Genomic DNA, 21,633 nt, shown 5'->3' with positions numbered 1-21,633 from the left:
TGTTCACAATAAATTACAGGCACACAGCCTCTTCGCAAACAAGAGCGCAAACTGAATAAGCAAACAGAATTAGGGAAGATATCGATCATATTAAAGACAATTCTGCTAAAAGGTAAGTATGTGAGTCATTGTTTATTAAAATGGAATTATATGTTCCCCATTCCTGGCATGATACCCACCTCCTGAGAGAGAAAGGGAAGGCTGTGGGCTCCAGGAGAGTTGGGCCTGATTTCTGCCTTTCTTTATAACTTCAGTGCCTGGCACATAGTAGACACTTAATAAATGCAAGGTGACTGACTGACTTGGGATGAAGAATGAGACATACATTTTTGGACATGGCCAATGTGAGAATTTGTTTTGCCTGACTATGCATATTTGTTACAAAAGTTTTATTTTATGTTTTTCTTTTTCAATGGATGAAGCAGGGGGAGAGAGGGAGGAAAAGAGAGAAAATAAAGGCTTGTTAACTTTAAAAAGTTTAATAGAGGGGCAGCTAGGTGACACAGTGGATAGAGCACCGGCCCTGGAGTCAGGAGGACCTGAGTTCAAATTTGGCCTCAGACACTTGACACTAGCTGTGTAGCCCTGGGCAAGTCAATTAACCCCATTGTCTAGCCACCAAAAAAAAAAAGTTTGATAGAATTAGCTCAGTTAAACTTAGCTTTAATTGTACCTAATAGTGATTCTTATATGTTAGAACTGGGAAGACAAGAGAATATAGGCAGAAGGGATAGGAACCAGGGTTCATGACAGAGAAAAGGTACCATAGACACATACACAGAATACTGGCAACAGAAGCAGATGCTACAGTTTGCCAAAGGAAGTACCTCCACGAAGGGAGGATCCTTTCTCAGGGTCCCCCTGGACCATGCTTTCTGGGGTGTTTTGCAACTCCAGTTTAAGTAGAAAAGATGGATGAGGCTCTTAGACAGAGTGAAGGAAAGCTAGCTACCTGCAAAGATAAACCCTGAGACCAAGGGATGAGTCCATCAGCAACTCACCCTATGGAGAAAGTACAAGAGTATACAGATGTGTACTTGGGTTCTTTTCTGAGCCAGGAAAACACATACCCCCACACATACCCCTCCCTCTCCACCCCTTCCCCAGAAGACAAAACAAAAACCCACCAAACAATGTACTCCCTATTCTTCAGTTTTACACTTTTTCAAACTTCAAAACATGTTGACATCATCAGCATCCCCTCACTACCTTCCCATGGTAGGCAGGTTATCAGAAGTATTCTTTGTCCTCTCTCTGTTCCAATCTGGCCTCACAAACATTTCTTTCTTCTCTACAAGTTATCACAAAAGATCATTCCAGAACAGGTAGGTTTCTTCTACTGGGATCAGAACATACTGTTTGTGGCAGGGCGAGGTCGCCTGTGGGGACAGTCTGTAGACCATATTCTGTCAAATTCTGTTCTGGGAAACACACGGTGACCTTGCATTCTTTTCCTGGGCCTAATCTCTTTTTGTTTTGTTTTGAACGTGGGCAGGAGAGCTTAGAATTGTCAATTCATGTTGTATCTTTAAAAAACAATTTTTTTTTCAATTAACAAGCATTTGTTTTCTCTCCTTCCCACCTCCCTCCCACCCCCAACACTGGGGAGAAAGAGAAAAGAAAAAAGTCTCATAACAAGTATGCAACATCAAGCAAAAACAAATTCCCGAGTTGGACACGTCCAAAAACGCATCTTGTTCTGCTTATTTGTCCATCTACTCTCTGCCAGTAGGTAGGCCTCATTCTTCATCATCGGCCCTCTGGTAACCTCATGGTTAGTCACTGCATTGATCTGAGTTCTTAAGTCTTGGAAAATTGTACATTTTTACAATGTTGTTCTAGAATATATTGTCTGTTCTTCAGGCTTGCTCACTTTAGCCCGCATCACTTCATCCAAGATCTGGGTTTTTCTGAAAGTGATCTCTTCGTCCTTTCTAACAGTACAATATTACACCATTACATTTGTGCCCAATATGTTCCACCAACTGATCTTTCCCTTTTTTCACTGGTATCAAATAATTGGGATTATTACTGCTTTGTAATACAATTTGAGATATGGTATTGCTAGGGCTCCTTCCTTCCCACTTTTTTTCCTTACATTTCTTGAGATTCTTGACTTTTTGCTCCTCCAGATGAATTTCATTATTACCTTTTCTAGTCATAGAAAGTGATTTATTGGTAGCTTGATTTGTATGGCACCGACTAAGCAAATTAATTTAAGAAGTATTATCATTTTTTATTACATTGGCTTAGCCTACCCATGAGCAATTAATATTTCTCTAATTATTTAGGTCTGTTTCTATTACCATAAAAATTGTTTTGTAGTTGTATTGACATAGTTCCTCTGTGCATCTTGGTAAGGAGAATGACTACCAAGTATTTTATACATTCTGTAGTCATTTTAAATGAAATTTCTCTCTCCCTGCTGGGTTTTGTTGGTAATACATAACAAATGCTTATTACTTATATAGATCTATTTTATGTTATTCAACTCTGATGAAGTTATTGTTTCAATTAATTTTAGTTGACTCTTAAGGAACGTCTAAGTATACCATCATATCATCTGCAAAAAGCTATTACTTTGTTCCTTCTTTACCTAGACTTATTCCCTCAATTGCTTTTTATGTTATTACTACAGCTAGCATTTATAGCATTCTATCAAATCAGAGTGGCGACAATGGACATCTATCCATGCAACATGTCCTCCACCTATCCAGGGAATATAATAGGACTATGGTCAACTGGGTTGGGAAAAGAAAATAGTGGGGTCCTGAGGAAAATTCTGCTACCATTTTCCCAAGGCAGCTTCTCTTGACCTTTCCACTCATTCCTCCTGGATAGCCACCTGAGAATAATTCAATAACAACAACAGTATTTATATACTATATATATTATATAGTGTATATTATATACTATATATATATATATATATATATATATATACACACCTACTATGTACCAGGCACTGTCGTGAGTACTTTTCAAGTATTATTTCATTTGTTCCTCACAACAACACTGTGAAAATGCTATTTTTATCCCCATTTTACAATTGAGGAAACTGAGGCAAACAGAGGTCAAGTGACTTGCCCAAGGTCACATAGCTAGTGAATGTGAGACTGGATTTGAACTCAGGTCTTCTTGAGTCCAAGCCAAGCACTCTGTGCACTATGGCCCCACCTCTCTGCTTCTTGATAGATGGGCACCTGGGAATACTTACTATGACTTCGACTCTTGTTTTATGAAGATTCCGGCAAGTAGCATGTCAGTGAGGAAAACTGGCTCTCTGTCAACCTATCCCTTACCTTTTCTTCAGCTAAATTCGCAAAGCAGAGCATGTCACCGCACAGGGACATTGAAACCAAAAGATCACAGAACCTCAGGTTGGAAAGAACTGCACAGTTAATCCTTCCTAGGAAATCGTAGGGCAGTTACCACAGCCTTGAGCAATAACCATGAAGAATTTTTGTGCAAAAGAATGTGAAGTTGAGCTCTTTGAGGGCAGAAGAAGAGTCCATGCACACTGGGAGAAGTTACTCAATGCTCTGATAACGGCCCAGCAAGGTTCTGCAAACCACCTTTGCAGGACAAGAAGCCTGAACCAAGGTTCGACCTGGTCCCTGGAGGAGCTCCTGCGAGCAGGGGTTAATGTCTGGGGCTGGGCCCTCTCTACTCGTTGCACGTGAGGAAGCTTCTCAGTGAACAAACTTGCCTTCCAATGAACTTCGTGCAAGCACAACAAATCTTTGATAATTGGAATTCTCTCTACTCTGCCCTAACTCCCTCCTCCTCCTCCTCCTCCTCCTCGTCCTCCAACGCCTCTACTTGCTGAAATTCTTCCCTTCTTTCACACAATCTAACAGAGGGAGATGTTAGAAGACACTCACACCTGACCAGGAACCCAGTGTTAAGTACCAAATGTTCATCTCTGTCAGGGATTCTTAATCTGGGGTCCATTACTTGTTATTTTTACGCCTCTTCCTGAGTTCAAACCTGGCCTCAGACACTTACTAGCTGGGTGACCCTGGGCAAGTCACTTAACCCTGTTTGCTTCAGTTTCCTCATCTGTAAAATGAGCTGGAGACGGAAATGGCAAACCCCTCCAGTATCTTTGCCAAGAAAACCCCAAATAAGGGAACAGCCCAACAAATTGTGGTATATGAATGTAAGGAAATATTATTATGCCCTAAGAAATGACTAAATAGAAAATTTCACGGGAAACTGAGAAGACCTCTGAACCAATTCAGTCAACTGAGTAGAACTAGGAGAATAATTTGTACTGTAAAAGTAGCTAAGTAACATTTATACAGCATTTGGTATGTGCCAGGCACTGTGCTAAGGACTTTACAATTATTATCTCATCTGATCCACACAATAAGCATGTGAGGTAGATGCTGTTATTATCCTCATTTTACATATGAGGAAACTGAGGCAAAAAAACTGAGCAAACTGAGATTAAATGACTTGCCCAGGGTCACACAGCTAGTTAAGTGTTGAAGACTCAGGTTTTTCTGACTCCAGTCTGGTTGCTCTATCCACTGAACGGCTTAGCTGCTGTACACAATGACAATATTATAGAGAAAATGACTTTGAAAGATTTTATAATGTAATGAAAAATCCTAAGTCTAAAAGAATGGAGATAAAACATTTCACTTACCTGCCAAGAGAGATTGGATTAACTCAAAACATAGAAAGAGATAGATGTTTTCAGATGTAGCAAATGTGGTGATTTATTTTGCTGGCTTACGTAGATACAGATTGTGTGCTTTATTTTTCAGGGTTTTCTTAACTAGCTCAGTGGGGGTCAGGGTTTTTGGAGGGATAGATTAATAAAAGAAGAGAAGGATATCTGTGCTGTGATACAACACATTTATTTTCAACATAATGTACTGCTAAGCAGGGTGTTGCTCTGAATGAAACTCAGGCACTGAACCACACTGTCTCTTAAAGAGGAATAGTGAAAATATACTGCATCTCATCTTGCTAGTAAAAATAAGTATCTCAGTGCCCTGCTCTAATAAGGTAGGACTATTGCTGATATTACTGTTATTGGAGAATATTGTTATTGGGGAGGAATATTGTTATTGGGGAATGGGGAATATTTACCGAAAAAAGTAATTCAGAAACCAGTTTTATTGTCCCTGTTTTACAGATGGAGAAATTGAGGCTCAGAGGTTCAGTTGCTTTCTTGTGGTCACACAGCTATAGTTGTACTGTTAGAAACTATTCCAACCCCTTAGGGATCTGAAGTCCACTTGGCCAAGGTTACATACCCAATGCAGGAGCAGCATGTGAACCTAAGTCCTCAGACCAGTGCAAATTACATGCCATTTCTCTTTCACCAGGCTGCCTCCTCTCAAGTCTGTAAACCAGTGAGCTTCAAGGCTCGCTAAAACAAAGTCTCCTGATTCCAAGTGCCAGTCTCTCTCTGTGCTCTCCCACTCTGCTCCAGCAGCCCTCCGTTTCCCTGACTGCAGACTTTCTCTATATACAACATCAAGGTCTGTCTCTCAGTCCTTATTTTAACAGAGTAACCTTTCCAAGAATTTTTCTTCTTCCCAGCTGCCAATTTCCAGGTCTAACTTTGAGCTGTTTCTCCTCAGACCTGGCTGGCCAAGAAGGCCCGCTGCCGGTGTGGAAAACTGGGTAATCTTTTGGATATTTAGAAATTTCCTTAAAAAACTGCTCTGTGGATATGGGGGATTGAGGTGTAAGAGGAAGGATAATACAGGGAGGGAGTAGTCAGTCACAAGCAAAACTAATTTCCTGACCTAGAAGGGGATGATTAAAAGTGGGAGGGGGGAGGGAAGAGAAAGAACCAGCATCCAAGGGGATCTCTTAGACACCTGGAGAGTAGCTGAACAAACTTTGATATATTACAGTAAGGGAATATCACTGCACCGAGAGAAATAATGAAAGAAAGGATTTCAGAGAATCTTGGGTAGTTATCTTCAGCGATAAAAAAAATGAACAGAACGCAGTTCAGAAAGGAACACAGACAAGAAAGGCAGTAATTGAAGATAAATTCTAAAGTTCATTATACAGTAGTAGCTGTTTTTAAAGCAAGCAACATGAAGGGGAGATTTTCAGTTTCCCATGTAAATCTTCTTGTGTTCTGCTGTGTATATGAAAATGCTCTTTTCTGGTGTTTAAGTTTTGTTTTTTTTTTTATTTTTAAGAAAACTAATTTAGCAATGAAGTCATCTAGAAAATGCCCTTTTTGGGGGGTGTTTAAGTATTTTTATGGTTTTTTTTTTTTAAGAAATGAATCTGGTAACGAAGTCACCTATAAATGCCCTGTTTGGGGTGTTTACTTTTTTTTTTTTTTTTAAAGAAACTAACCTAGTAATGAAGTCATCAAGGAATGGGAAAAACTGCCATTTCCCCAGCTAGCTACTTTATGGAACACAAAACAAAACTCAGCCTTCGCTCCTAGCACTTGGTTCATCAAACATGAATGTGTGTATGTGACTGAAAGAATACTGGACTTGGGTTCTGATCACTGGCTTTCCAATTCAAACTTTGCCACTAAAAGCTGTGTGACCTTAATCAGGATACCCCCTTCTCTGACCCTCAATTTCCTCATCTGTGAAATGGATAATTGGGCCAGCAGACTGAACTTCTGAACCTTTGGACCTAAGGGCAGGTGACAGGTATTGTTTGCCAGTCCTCTTGAAAAACCCTGTAAATTTTCTGTAAGTTCAACTGAGGCCAAGGTTTCCAGAGAGACATCTGGTTCTATCTAGGCGGAGCGAGGCTGCTTAAAAGTCTCTCCGGAACTTTGGTCTTTGGGCCACAAGATGGCGATGTTGTCAAATGAACTATGGACGGTGGGGGGCAAAGGCTGGGGAGGTCAGAGAAAGATGGGTCAATGGCTTGGAGCCATCTGGTCCAATTCCCTTATTTTACAGATGAGGAAACTGAGGCCCAGATGGGTTAGGTGACTTGTTCAGAGTGAGACAGTGATGGGGAGACATCTGAACACGGGTTTTCCTAACTCCATTCACTATGATGTATGCTCTGGCCACCATACTGGTATAGGTGCAATCTCTCTCAATTAGAAGGTAAGCTCCCGGAGGGCAGGGACCTCCCTCTTTGTTATTTGTATCCCCGGTGCTTAGCACTAAGTAAGTGCTTATTAAGTGTTTTTTCTTTCATTCAATTTTGCCCTATCCTTGGGATCTACTTTTTTCAATTTGTGTCCTTTCATACTAAGTTTAAAACCTTTTTTTTTTTTTTGTAACCAGATAACAGCCCTAAATGAATATTTAATTATACACATTCCTAAACCAATGGCTGGAATTCGGCAAAAAACTACACAAGTGAGGAATGCTGAGTAAATTCCTCAATTAGGGGCCTATTTACACTATTGACAGAGCCTTTAAATCAGCTTATATTCAGTGGCTAATAAATATTTGTTGAACGAAAGGTCAGTGAATTGAATTGAGAAAAGTTCTTCGGCCTTTGTTAGTCTAATGACTAAGAGCTGTCAGTAAAAGACTTGCATTTTGCCAAGTCTTGCATTTATTTTGATGTGCTGGAATTAGGTCCACACAGAAACACAGGCTACTAGAGCTGGAAGGGACCTGGAGAGATCCTCTAGTCCAATCCTCATTTTACAGATGAGTAAACTGAGGCCACAGAGCTACTAAATGGAAGAGCTGGGACTCCATTTTGGGTCCTGATTCAAAGCTTGGTTCTTTTCTCACTGTTAGACCTGAATCTTATTGAAACTTCTAAACTGAAATCTGATGCATGAATTGGCTAATTGTTTTCCTTGCCGTGAATGCTGACACTAGCCTCCTGTCCAGTCTTTTCGTCTACGTGATGCTGGTGGAAACTTATTGGTCTGAGCAAAGATGAATTTCATAGTTTATCAGTGAAATGACAAAATCTGTGAAAACAAGAGCAACATCTTTGAACCAGACGAGTACCCAGATCTAGCCTGAGCGGATTATTTCTTACAGAAAACATAGAGAGTAAAAGGGTGAGGCTACATTTGCACACATCTCTCTGGGAAACACGTCAACAGCCCGCAACTGATCTTTAACAAGTCGTTTCATGGTACCAAAGATGAGGAAACTGAGACCTATCAAGGTGAAGAAGGTCCTGTCTACAGAAGAGGCAGAGCTGGGATCTGATGGAATACCCTCTAATGGTAAATCCAGCAAACCTGCCATAGCCCTAGGCTCACTTGCAAAGGTATTAAAGGTCACTTCAATAAATAGTGATTGACATCCTCTGATTTACCAGACCTTGTGCTAAGGGACTGGGGCCTACAAAAATAATATGATGCTGCCCCTGTCCGGAAGATGCTTCCAGTCTGGTAATTCGAATGAGACAAGTACAATGATCACAGTTCTCATTCTTCACATACATTAAAGGTCCCCAAGGCACTACTATCACTATAATACCCTGTAAATGAAAATATCATTATCCCCATTCTATAGATGAGGAAACTAAGGCACTAAGCAGGCAAGTGACTTGCCAGGCAGCTAGGTGGTTCAGTGGTTAGAGGTGACTAAGACCTGAGTTCAAATCTGCTCTTAAGTCACTCCCAAGCTGGCTGCCACTGGGAAGGTCACTTAATCTGTCTTCCTCAACCAACTCACCAGTAAAATGTGGATGGTAATAATAGCACCGACCTCACAGGCTTCTAAGGATCAAATGAGGTAAAGTTGCTTTAAAGTACTTTGCAAACCTAAATGTAAGATTTTATTAATATTGTGTCTAAGCTAGAATTGGAACTAAGGGATCAGCACTACAAGTCATTAGGCTTCCCCTTCCCTGCCCCCCTCCCCCCAAACCCTCTGAAAAAGACCTCCGTGACGTGCCCCAAGGGAGCTAACCTAATCATCTTTGCAAATTATGCCCTACAGCTGTGCTGTCCAGATTGGTGAGGAAACCCCGCCCCCCCAAATCTAGGTGACTCCATATCACCATGGCTATCTTCCCAGCACATAGTAAGTGCTTTCATAAATAAAAAAGGCATTTACCTTTCAGTTCATTCATTCATAGCAGGCAGAGATAAATGGCCTAACCAATACACACTGTGGTGTACATCTGTCCCAAACTAAAGGACCTGGACGGCCTAGTTTTCACCTGGAATCATCCAGCCTTAATCTGCCCCTTTCACTACTGGCCTCTAACAGTGTTCTAAAGAAGGGGTTTCTGGTTCAGTATCTCGATGTCATGGACCAGCTAAGTGAAAATGGACCTTGACTGTTAACTAAAATCCCAGAGAAAGGCTATACTTGTGCACCAAAGCTCCACCTCCTTCCTGGGCTGGAGGCCGGCCCGTTTTCCTAATGGATGGACCCTTATCTCCCAGATACTCCACTTCAGCTATGACAAAGGGCAGGCAAAGAAGGTTCAGGAGCTAGAGAGGTTGCTGCTGCCTGCCCAGCTGGAGTCACACCCCCTGAATCCCCACCTCCAAACAGGCAGCAGCCACCTCTAAAAGTAGGTCACAGGTGGCTGGCTGCTCTCGGCTGCCAGAGCCGAAGCTGGAGTGGAGCAGGCGCCCTAAGAACTGCTGCAGCACAGCAGAGGTGCCCAGAGCTCCTTGGCCCACTTCCTCCAAGCAGACTCATGGCCTGTGGAGTCCAAAATGAACAGGTTACCTCATTTGCCTCGAGCTCTCAGAAGTGCCGGATGGCAGGCTCTTGACCTCCTCCTCTTGTGGCCACCAGGGAAGAGGCCTGAGCAGTACGAAATAGGGCACGAGTTGGCAATTCTTGGCATAGATGCCAATGTATGGTGCACAAGCCCATCTAGCCCAGCTTCTTAATCCCCTGCTGTTACTTGGCCATGATCTGTGTCATAATTTCCATCAACCAAATAGAAGGGCATAGAGGAACACTGTAGGGAAATTGGCCTTGCCTCTACTGTCCCAATCTATGTTTCACGAATATGAAAATATTAGGGACAGCTAAGTGATATAATAGACAGAATGAGGGCCCAAGTTCAAATCCTGACTTAGGCACTGACTAGCTGTATGACTGTGTAAGTCACTTTACGTCTCTGTATGCCTCAGTTTCCTCATCTGTAAAATGGGGATAATAATAATAATAGCATCCATTTCCCAGGGTTATTGTGAGGATCAAATGACCCAAGATATGTAAAGCACTTTGCAAAAACTCAATATGTTATAAAATGACCAATTACTATTATAGTTATTATATATCATATATACATATACATACCTATGAATCCCTAATTCTAACATAATCCATCACTACATGATAGTAAGTCCTTTAACCTTTCAGTCTCTTACAGTGGGGTGCTTCCATTCTCCTTCTGTAGACTGAACTTACTCTCTTCTCTGCAAGGTGAGAATTTATAACAAATCAAGTATTCATTAAGTACTTCTAGGTACCAGTACCTCAATAGCTGCTAGGAATACAGATACAAAATTGAGACAGTCCCTAGCCTAAAGGAGTTTAAATTCTTGTAGGGTTGGCTGGATAAGCATTTACATAGAATCTATTATGTGCCAGAAGGCAGTTAGATGGCTCAGTGGATAGAACACTGGGCCTGGAGTCAGGAAGATCTGAGTTCAAATTTGGCAAGTCACTTAACCTCTGCCTTAATCTACTGGAGAAGGAAATGGCAACCATTCCAGTTTCTTTGCCAAGAAAACCCCATGAGGGGCAGCTAGGTGACAGCAGTGGATACAGCACCGGCCCTGAAGTCAGGAGGACCTGAGTTCAAATTCGGCCTCGGACCAAACACTTGACACTTACTAGCTGTATGACCCTGGGCAAGTCAATTGCCTAAAATTAAAAAAAAAAAGAAAAAAAGAAAACCCCTTGAATAATATTGACAGGTCTGACCAACGGTTGGACTCAACTACATGATTAAACAAAAACAATGAATGAGCATCAAAAAAAAAAGCATTAAGTGCTTTTTTTTTTTTTTTTACAAATATCATTCCATTTGATCCTCACAATTATCATCCCCACTTTGCAGCTGAGGAAATTGAGGCAAACAGACTAGCCCAAAGTCACACAGCTACTTAGTATCTAAGTGCTGACTCCAGGCTCTGAGCTCTATCTACTGTGCCACTAGCTTCCTAGGTACAAACTAACTACTCAAGGTTTGGAGGGTCCTAGCTACTGGGCTAAAGTCTCATTGCCAAGGCATACACTATTCATGACCACATTGGACCCTGGCCAGAGTCTCGGGTTTCACCAGTATACAAGTGTGTGTCTGTGTTTGGGGGAGGGGTGAGTGGAAGGGTTACCACGTGGCAACAAACCATGTTGGTTTGTCCCACAGTGATTTAAGTTTTCCCTGAATTCAGAATTTGTAAATCAACCAAGTCCTTAAGCTTGGGGATTTTCATGTTTTTGCCTCAAGCTGGGAAAACCCACTGGGACACGGGTCATCTTTCAGCCCTAGGAGCTGATACTCATCCATAATGAAAGTGACCTAGAGAGCAGGATACTTGAAGGAGGCCTCTCAGTCAAGGGTGCTGATGGTATTTGTGGGGTCTTGGTTTGCCTGAGAGGAGGAGCTGGGACGACAGGCTGCCAAGAAAGAGCCCCACGGAGTTCACAGTGAGAGCGCATGAAGCAGCAGACTGAGAAAGGCCCCAGAGACTTTGGCTAATTGTCACAAGGGAACATAAGGGGTTTGAAGCTCTGTCCTTCAGGTTCCTTCCCTCTCCACAAAAACTCCCAAACCAAGTTATTTGGAAGCATTTCTTAGAAATCTGAAGTCCCTCCCTTCTTTCCTTTTCGAAAGGTTGTTCCTTACAATAGTGCAACCCTGAGGTAGTGAGTGAGAAGAGCCAAAAAATAGCAGGCAGTCATTTCTAGCAGGAAAACTTGACTAGGTCTCTGATCTGAAAGGCCTGGCTGCTCTTTGAATAGGTCACCTTGTATGCACACAAACTCCTGGATGCTCCTGCTGAGGGGGCCCACAGGCCCAGCTCCAAGGAGCCCCAGGGCCCTAGGAAGTGTGGCCCTGATCTCATCAACTAGTCACCATTGGCTATCCCAAATGATAGGGATCCCTGACCATGGTCCTCATGAGATCTGCATCAGGCAAACTCTCTAAATCATATTGGGATTCTAATGACCAGTCACATTACATTAAAGCATCTAGGGACCATTTTCTTCCACGCTGCCCCTCCAGTTGGGTCTCTGCATCATAAAAATGGCATTAGCTAGCCTTCACACAGCCCTGTATGCTCCTTTATTGAAACAATTCTGTGAGTGAGGCCAAGTGAGGAGGAATCTAGGGCTCACAGCAGGGGACTGGCTGGCTTGGGGTCACCCAGTGTGCCCTAGTCAGGACTGAGAGCCCAATCCAAAGCTCTTTAGGACAAGAAGCTCAGCACCTTGTTTTTATCAGGAATAGAGGAAGGTCTCAGAAAATGCAAGCCGTGGCTTTCAGATGAGAACTGAGCCTTTGTAAAGCTAATGAGCATTTATTTCCTCTGTGGCCCTTATACCATCACACACACCACAGAAAACCTTCTACCATTAAAGTGAAAATACCTGCAACCTGATCATCCTGGCAGAGAAGGAGCCTCCTACATTCAACTGCGGAGGAACTACCTGAGGAGCCTCTCCCTTCCCCCATAGTCTGGCTCCCCTATGGGGTCACCTCCTTTCCCCTCTCTCCTAGTTCAGTACCATGGAGTCACCTCCTCTCTCTCCCATTATCTCCTCTGCCCTCCCTACTCTGCTCGGCTACATCCTGGCAGTGCCCTGGCTTCCTTTTGAGTGTTTATTCCTATCTGCTTCTTCCCGTCTGAAGGATCTAAGAGTTGTACTGGACCTTGGAGTCCAGCCTATGGCTGAAATGAAAACTCCAAGAGTTCCCATGCTTATTAATTTAGAGAATGATTAAATTTAAAGCATTTGTTCAGCACCGACTCTGTCTCTGCCCTCAAGGAGCTTATAGGGATATGATACTCACTGATGAAGATATAAAGTGAGGTATACAGTAACATAAGGTTTGAGGGGTGAAATGTAGTGTGCCAAGCTCTGTGCTAAGCATTAGGGATACAAAGAAAGGCAAAAACAGCCCCTGCCCTCAAAAAGCTCACAGTCTAACAGCAGAAAGACAACATGCACACAACAGTGTAAAACAAGACATACTGGAGATAGTCTCAGAGGGAAGGTGGTAGCATTAACGGGTATGGGGAAAGGCTTTGTGGAGGATGCAGCATCTGCATGGGTTTTAAAGGATGAGGGGAATTTCAGAGATGGGAGAAAGGACAGAGGAAAAGGCATTTCAGGCACAGGAAACCAAGGAAGAGGTGGAAATATATGTCTAGGGAACAGGCCAGCTGGGTTGCAGAGGTAGTGCCCAGAGGGAAGTGGGATGAAACAGGAGTTGAAAGGTGGCCTAGGGCCAGAATGAAGGCCTTGAATGACAAGGCTGGGCATTTTCCCCCAAGAAAATGAATCCCTTGATTTTTGTCAAAGATGAAGGGAAATTGATAGCTTTTTTAGGTGAGCAGAGGGAGATAGGCTTTAAAAAATTAAAGGATAAATCATTTGTTATTGTGGGATTAATAAAAAATAACTTTTTAACATGTGAAATCTATTCCATGTTGTATGCCACCAGATTCTCACTTTTGTTCCCCCAAAATGAGATCATGATGCCTTCTTGAATTCACTGATAGGCAGTGAACGGATTAAATAAGTCCTTCCATTGATAACTGGCTCTGCCAGTACTGCCCATGTGACCTCCTTATCCGTAAACTGAAGGCCTTGGGCTGGGTAACTTCTGAGGTGCCTTTCAGCTCTGAAGAGATGATCTTATCGTTGACCAGAGGCATAGGGTGGTGGAGGGAAGCACTGAATTGCGAGATCAGCAGGGGACTCAAAGACCTGGCTTAGTGACTTCCTCCCTATGAATCTAAGTCCCATGATGATCTTAAGTCAGACAAAGGACTTTAAACTTCCTTTGGAAGACAAGAGGGCCTGAGAAATAGGTTTTATGAAGTGACCAAATCTAACCAGCTCTATTCAGAAGGATACGTCTGGGAGCAGTAGGAACAAAGGACTGAAGGAGGGCAAGTCTGCAGGAAGGCCTGGATGAAGGTGGTGGTAGAAGAAATAGGAAGAGAGGAGGCTGAGATGTTTCAGAGCTACCAGCCACAGGACTTGGGAAGTCATTGGCTATGAAAGGAAATGGAATATTCAAAGTGAAAGTGAAAGTTTGGAACCCTAGTTCCATTGGGCTTCCTGGCTCAATAGCCCAGCCTACTGAATGTCTAGCCAGACCCCAGCTTTCAGGGTCTTTCTTTAATATTCCTAGAATCTCAGATGTAAGTGTCCTTCGTTAGAACTACTTCCCAACCGAGTTTTGCCTTTCCTTCACCAATACTTAGACTAATGAGACAGCAGTATACTCCCAAAAAGATGTCTCGGGGAGTTTATTCAAATTTTCCTCAAAAGCAAGGTCATTGGGGTATGTTCTAGGGATCCCCACCCTCTGAAATGGGAAAGTAACAAAAACTCTCTATACCAAGAAAAAGAAATTCACCCAACAACAACCATTTATTATGCACCTACACAGCCAGGCACTGTGCTAAAAAAACAAACAAAAAAACACATATAAAGGTACACTAAAATGACCTTCTTTTCCTTTTATTTATTTTCCTTTATTAAACTAAGAATAAGAACAACAATAATAATAGTTAGCAAAGAGCTTTACAAATGTTTCTCTCTTTTTTAAAAGGTTCCTTCTGATCTGGCCATCAAATTGAGAGTTTTTTAAAGCCCTTAGCCCACAGGGCACATAGTAAGTGCTTAATGTTTGTTTCCTTTCCCTTCTCTCAAATGACTTTTAACGCAGTTTCCTTTAAAGAAGTTTATACAAATGAAAAAAAAATATTTCTCATGAACCTTAATTTGTAACCATCTGCTAGATTAAGGGAGGACAATATAGGCAGTACACCTCACAGCCATTATTCTCCTCAGCGGTATTTTCTGAAACCTATAATCAAAGTGTAATTGTAAATTCCCTTAGGACTTTCTTTCTCAAAGTCTAGTTGGGGGTGGGAGGCTCCAACCCTCCTTCAAAGACAGGAAGGTGGTCTCTTGCAGAATCACAATTTCTAGTATGACAACATGAATACTTTGGTTTCTTTCTTGTCTTATCATTAATAAAAACTCAATTTCAACAAGTATTTCTAGAGTGCTGATGGTCGTGTTTTAAAGAGACTGTCCCTACTCTCCAAGTTGCTTAGAATAGATTCTCCTTGGGGAGACATGAAAAAATCATGGCACCATTCAGTCCTGTATCACCTGTTTCAAAGTTCGTTCGAATGAAATGTAGATGGAAGTGCTCTCGGGAAACAAAGAAAATGGAAATTAAACAAAGGAACCCAAAGGCTGCCACAGGGAAGAGTGAATGAAGTTAAGCAAGGTCATAGTGGGCATCTTTAGCCCGCCACAGATGCCCGACTACGGAGCCTGCAGTCAAAGAGGGTACAAACAAAAGCTCTGGGCAAGCTTATTTTTCTTCTGAAAATCCCAAGACCTAAATGTAGTCTTCATGTTCTAAGTTAGCTGGATGAGTGTAGAAATGTGACTGTTACTCAAATTTGGGTCAGCATGACAGTTGATTACAGGAGAGCTACACTATATGGACGACTTCATTTCAGTTGACATTTCAGTTAGTTCAGTATTTTAAAATGGGAGGAAAACAAGAGACAACTAAAAACGGCCTCTGGAGTGTTTTTTAACTCTTCGGCATTTCCAACAGCCACTGGGCCTACCCCATAAAGAACTTACCTACCTTGAATTTCAAGGGTTAACAGCAAGCTTTATACACCTTTGGTATAAAAATCTTGCAATTATCTCCTTGCTCCTTTTGACTTTTTGATCTTAGCTTTTGCTTCTGATGATAATTACCCCTTAATTAGCACCCACCACTGTATCATCTAAGTAATTATAGTAAGTGGAGCCTGCACCCCAACACGGAGTCTTCAAAGAAAATTATAAAATAAGGTCCCACATAGACTTTTTAAAGCAAAACTGGTTCAAATAAAACACTTCTGCAGAGACTACACCCTGAAGAATAGAGTTCAGACCTAACTTCCATTCAAGCCAGCTGCAATAAAGTTGGCTTTTAAAAAAGAAAAAAAAAAGAGGAAGTTGAAAGTATGTTGGGGTATGAAAATAAAAGTTGAAAGGTACAGGTCCAAAGTTAGGGTACAGGTTATCTGTACTTACAATAATGAATCTGTCTGTGGTGCTTTAATCATTCAACTGATAAGCTGCACCAATGCCTCGAATTGGAACAGTTTTCTGTGGACTTAGAGATAGAGCTTCACTAATATACTACCTACATATTGTTTAAACTCTTCCCTGTGATTTAGAATCAAGTCACTTTAAGTGTTTCATAAACAGTCTATTCATAGCTTTAGGCATATGAATGGAAGGGCTTTAGGAAAAATGGTAACTAATATATTAATTTCCCAAGTAATTACCTGAAGCTCCATTAATTTCCTCTCTTCTCCAAGAATAAGGCCACATATAGATACAGAAGTCATGAATATGGTTTTATTTTGATGTCTTTATTAAACTTTAAGTGGGAAGAGAAATGATATAGGAAATGATATAGTGATAATTTAAAAAAAAACCCACAATACACTTTGCTAGATGGAAAAACGCAATCTCATAGATATCATTCAGTTCAACTCCCTCATATTTCAAATGAGCAAACTGAGGCCCAGATTACTAAAGACATGTACATGTACCTCACGGTCACCCAGATAGCTACAGGCAAAGGCAGAATTAGAAACCAGGTCTCCTTATGCAATTAACAGTAACATACAATTGGGTCAAGTAAATCTGGTTTTCCATTGATGAGGTTTTTGAAGGTTTAGTACACAAAAAAGTAGGGAACAAATAATCAATGTGTTTTCACAACGAGTTCCTAGCATCCGAGAGTGGGGAGGGAAGGGGGGAGAGAGGGAGGGAGGAAGGGAGGGAGAGGGGGAGACAGAGAGAGAGAGAGAGAGAGAGACAGAGAGAGAGAGACAGAGAGACAGAGAGAGAGAGAGGCAGAGAGAGAGAAGAAAACAGATCTAGTTACCTGATCCCCTATGGATCTGTGACATCAGTTGCTGGAAGCTGTCAATTTCCAGGATGACTCATTTGGAGCACTGAAGTACTGAGGAATGTCGGATAAGGATTTTCTGATCCTTTAAAATTAAAATAAAAAGGAAAAAGGTGCTTGGTTGCTTTCTTCCTTAAAAGGTATTTTAAAAATGTTTTAGAGATATCTTCATGAAGGCTGCATTTTGTCGCAGATTATGTGGGTCAAGACAGAGACAGGGAGAGAGAGACAAAAAGAGAAGAGACACAGAGAGAGACATAGAGACAGTGGAGTGCGGGGTGGGTAGCCCCAGTCTCTCTCCAGCACCACGTGCACCCAGCATCCCAGGGTAGACTAGCCCCTTTAAGTAGCCCGTGGGACTCGGACTGACCATGCCGGCAGGTGGGCACATTCTGCTCCCCTACTCGGGGCCGGGGCCGAAGCCGGTGCATCCCAGTTGGAGCTCGCGGGCGCCTCGCGCGCGGACGCTGAGGCGTCCGTCACGGCCCCAGCCTTTGCACTCCCTCCCCCGGCCGGAAGCTTCCGAAGGCGCTGGCAGCGGCAGTCTGAGTCCCGGTCCCCCTCGGCCCCCCCCCCCCCCCCCCCCCCCCCCCCCGGGGGCCCCGGGGGGGCGGGGGCGGGGGGCGGGGGCCCCCGCCCCCCCCCCCCCCCCCCCCCCCCCCCCAACGCAGGCCTCCGCCGAGCCCGGGCCCTTCCTCCTACTCTCTCTCCTTCAGAACCCCGCGGATCGCCCCCGCCCCCGCCCCGGGAGTCCAGCCGGGAACTACACCTCCCGTCGGCCCTCGCGGCCGAGACCATGGCGGGCCCCCGCGCGTGCAGCGCCCTGCGCCTGCGCGACGGTTGGTCCGAACGACGCTGCGATTGGCTGCGGCGGCCGGGGCCGCGCGGGGCCTGTGGGAAGCGCCGTGACGGAGCAGGCGACTGGGGGAGGAAGGGGGGCGGCCGGCCGGGGAGCGCAAATGGCGTTGAGATGGTTCAGGGCCCTGCTCAAACTCCAGCCCTGACCACTCACCGGGCGAGGAGGCGGCGCAGGCGGGGGCGACGGCGGCGGCGACGGCGGCCCACCACGAGGAGCTAGTCAGCGCCGGCGGTGCGGACTGGGCGGCCTAGGCCCGGGCCGGCAGCGGCAGCGGCAGCGGCAGCGGGGGAAGTTGCGGGGCAGCCGCCGCCGGCGCTTCCCTCTTCCCCCTCCTCCCTTCCCCGCGGGCTCCTTTTGGCTCGGAGCGGACCCAGCGGTGGCTGGGGCAGCGGCAGCGGAACTCTTCTTCCCTCCCCCCCCCGGGCCCCCTCTTCCTCGAGCGTCAATCGTCTCCCCCCTCGAGCGCGCCAACCGTCCGGCCCCCCCTCCCCACCCTCCCTCGGCCCGCGCGCGCGGGGCCCCAGCGGCCGCCCGGCTCGCGCCGCCCGGGGGCCGCCGGGAAGGCGAGGCGGCGGCGGCCGGAGCTCGGAGTCTCCACCCCGCTCGCTCTGTGCCCAGGGTAAGTGAGGTTCCGTGGCGGCGGCTAGGCCCCGCCCGAGACGGGGACCCGGGAGGGGGTTCGTGCGGGGCGGTCCGGAGGAAGTTGGGGGGACGGGCGGGCAAAGAGAAGTATCTGGATCCTCACCACCCTCCCCCCCCGGCCCTTTCCGGGCGGCCGCCAAGTCCGGGGCGCCTCCCTCCCCCCTCCCTGCGCTTCTCGGTCAAGTGCACGGCGGGCGCCGGCCGCGCACCCGCTTCTGCCCCGGATAATTTGGCCGGGAGGCGGGGGAGGGGAGAAGGCGACTTTTCTTGGGGCGCCGGCCGGAGGCTCGGGAGTGTTAAGTTAGTCTGGTCCGCGCCTCCTCGGGAAGCCAAGCCCGGGGAGGGGGGCGATGGGAGAAAAATGTGGGCTTGCCGCGATCCCTCCGAGAGGTCCCGGGGGTGGGGCGGGGCGGGCGGGGCGAAGTGGGTGTGGAAGGAAAAGACCCCGGGGATCGGGATCACCGAGTCCGCCTTTCTCTCTGGCCTGGACAGGTTGATTGGAGGAGTTGCAAATGTCTCTGAAGGCCCCAGTGAAAGGTTAAGACCCACGCGCCTATGCACATGTAAGTGAGACTGTGACTGTAAGTTGTCCGCCCACCCCCTGGGGTCCCCCGCAGGCTGGGGTGGTGGTGCCTCTTGTGTCGGGGCGTCCCTGAAGCTTTCAATGAGCTTTTCCAGTTTAGACCTGAAAAGGCTTGACTCGAGATTGAGATTTTCCACTGGTCTCCTGCTTTTGGCAAACTCTGAGGTGTTAACTTTTTAGGTCACGGAGTAGGAAGGGACCTGAGGGGTTGTTTAGTCCAATTCCCTCATTAGAAAGAGGAGAAACTGAGACCCATAGAAGTTAACTGATTTGCTTAAAGCCACACAAGTAGTGAGTAGAAGATTCAAACCCAAATCCGAGGAATTCCCAGTCCAGCACGCTTTCCCAGTGTGCCATGTTGAGAACAATCCCAAGCATTTAGTATCCTACACTGATACAAGGACACAGGGATTCATTTATGTTTTTCTAGGGAAATGACCAAGTTCTCTTGTTTATAGGCAAGTTACTTAAATAAAGCATTTTGTTTCTGTAACACCTAAGAAAGAAAAACACAAAATTCACCAATAAAATCTGTGGTGCCAGGGGATACAGGTATGCCTTGTTCCTACTGCCAAGGTTATAGGAAATGTTCCGAGTTTATCATTGAATTTCATGTCTCATAAGGAAAAAAAAACTCCTGCTGAACACCCCAGAAGATCAGTTGGACAGTGATTCCTCAGATGTTAGTGCATCCAAGAAAGCCACAATATTTGGAGTTCAGTGAAACGTGGGGCAAATGCTGATACAGAAGACCATTGTTGTGATATTTCAAAATAAAGGAAAGGTTTCCATGTGTGTAGCCTATAGCCCATTTCTTTCAAGCTCATTAATTCCAGTACAGTGAAGCTGTAGGCCCTTCTAAGAGTTTATTATAAATTCAATGATTTCAGTAATGTGAATTTAAAAAGTTTTAGTAACAAATGGAAGGAGATACAGGTTTCTACAAACATGTCTTTTCTTCTCTCTTGAATACATATCTATTGTGTAAATAAATCTGAATGAATCTCTGAATCCTTAAAGATGACAGATAAAAATAAAAAGAAAATGAAGTTGTATATTTATAATGTGGTTTAGCTGCCCATGGAACTAATGTTAAAGAACCCAACTTGCACTAGTTTATCAAATACAAAAGCAGTATCTTCAAAGTCAGATTCAGTTAGTACAGACCCAATTTTTTTTCTTTTCTTTTTTTTTTTTTTGGCTAGACAGTTGGGGTTAAGTGACTTGCCCAGAGTCACAAGCTAGTGTTGTGTGTCTGAGGCTGGATTTGAATTCAGGTCCTCCCAACTCTAGGGCTGTTGCTCTATCCGCTGCACCACCTAGCTGCCCCTTCAACCCAATATTTTTGAAGTTAGCACAGAAGTATACATTAGATTCAGTGTGGTGTCATCTTTTCTTCCTTTTTTTTTTAGTCTAAAAAAGCAAAAGCTTAGGAATCTAGAAACACACCCAACATTAACTTGTCTGAAAGGTAAATACTACTTAATTACATTTTATTTGTTTTTCATGGCTTAATATGGTACAGTGTAAGAATTGAAATATTCACACTAAAACTATTTTCAAAAGATGAGTACCTAAATTTGAAGCTTTCTAATCATTACGCTTAACATACTTAAGCACTGTATAAATGAATACTGTTCATTGACTATTGATTCAATTTGGAGCTTTAATGAGTTCTGTTATTGTAAGTGGTAAGTCATCATTCATACTTGTTTGGCAACTTATGAATTTTACATGTGGTATTTAAAAATTTTAATTAAAATATTGCTTATTTTCTTGATTTTCCACAGAGAATATGAAACAGGTGTCAAAATGACATCCAGATTTGGGAAAACATATAGCAGGAAAGGGGGAAATGGCAGCTCTAAATTTGATGAAGTATTTTCCAACAAACGGACCACCCTTAGTACAAAGTGGGGAGAGACTACCTTTATGGCTAAATTAGGCCAGAAGAGGCCTAATTTAAATCCAGATATCCCAGAAATTCCTAAGAAGCCTAAAGTGGAAGATGAAAATTCAGAAGATCCTTTTGGATTTGATAGTGATGAAGAGTCTTTACCAGTTTCTTCAAAGAATGTGGCCCAGGCTAAGAGTTCCTCCCAGTTGGAGCCTGGTGAAGCTGCTCATCTGGGTAACTTCACCTCTGTACTTGAAGCTAACAGCTGTATTAGTCAACCAATCACCGAAGACATTATCGTGTCAAGCAAGTGTTTACCTTGTGAGAGTACTTTCCTTGGTTTAAAAGAAAAGAGCACAAACCGAGCCTTAGAAGACAGCGAAAACAAAAGTAGTGCAAAACTAATAACTAAAGGTGAGTCTTTATTTCATACTTGGAAACCCCTTTGTTATAGTTGTCATAGACAGCTCCTTTTAAGTATGCATGCCCTTTACTTTTATGTAAATTAGAATATAAACCTTAGTCAAGATTTTTAGCTTTGAAAAATGGGGGAATAGATAAAAT

The 21,633-nt window shown here is 44.0% G+C and overlaps 2 protein-coding genes across 5 annotated transcripts in view; one reads left to right on the top strand and one right to left on the bottom strand.

Annotated features, from left to right (window-relative positions):
• Positions 1–17,535, bottom strand: part of OPN4 (opsin 4) — a 149,074-nt gene extending 131,539 nt beyond the window's left edge. The window contains exons 1-2 of one of the 2 annotated variants that reach the window (XM_027846375.1): positions 17,459–17,535; positions 17,065–17,173 (exon numbers count right to left, since the gene is read on the bottom strand). The gene's annotated coding sequence lies outside the window, so the exon portion shown is untranslated. Of the gene's footprint in view, positions 1–17,064; positions 17,435–17,458 lie in introns of those variants that run through there. The other variant, XM_027846376.1, reaches the window with a different exon arrangement.
• A 956-nt stretch (positions 17,536–18,491) lies between these two features.
• WAPL (WAPL cohesin release factor) overlaps positions 18,492–21,633 on the top strand; it is a 104,486-nt gene continuing 101,344 nt past the window's right edge. For all 3 annotated transcript variants that reach the window (XM_027846321.1, XM_027846322.1, XM_027846320.1), the window contains exons 1-3: positions 18,492–18,566; positions 19,082–19,152; positions 20,963–21,483. In XM_027846321.1, coding sequence (XP_027702122.1) covers positions 19,145–19,152; positions 20,963–21,483 — 529 coding nt within the window. In that variant the 5' untranslated portion in view covers positions 18,492–18,566; positions 19,082–19,144. The remainder of the gene's footprint in view (positions 18,567–19,081; positions 19,153–20,962; positions 21,484–21,633) is intronic.

This window comes from Vombatus ursinus, unplaced genomic scaffold (assembly GCF_900497805.2).
Source record: "Vombatus ursinus unplaced genomic scaffold, bare-nosed wombat genome assembly UNPS02015129.1, whole genome shotgun sequence".
Taxonomy (NCBI): domain Eukaryota; kingdom Metazoa; phylum Chordata; class Mammalia; order Diprotodontia; family Vombatidae; genus Vombatus; species Vombatus ursinus.
The sequence above is the reverse complement of the archived record's forward strand: the minus strand, read 5'-3'. Positions and strand labels throughout refer to the sequence as shown.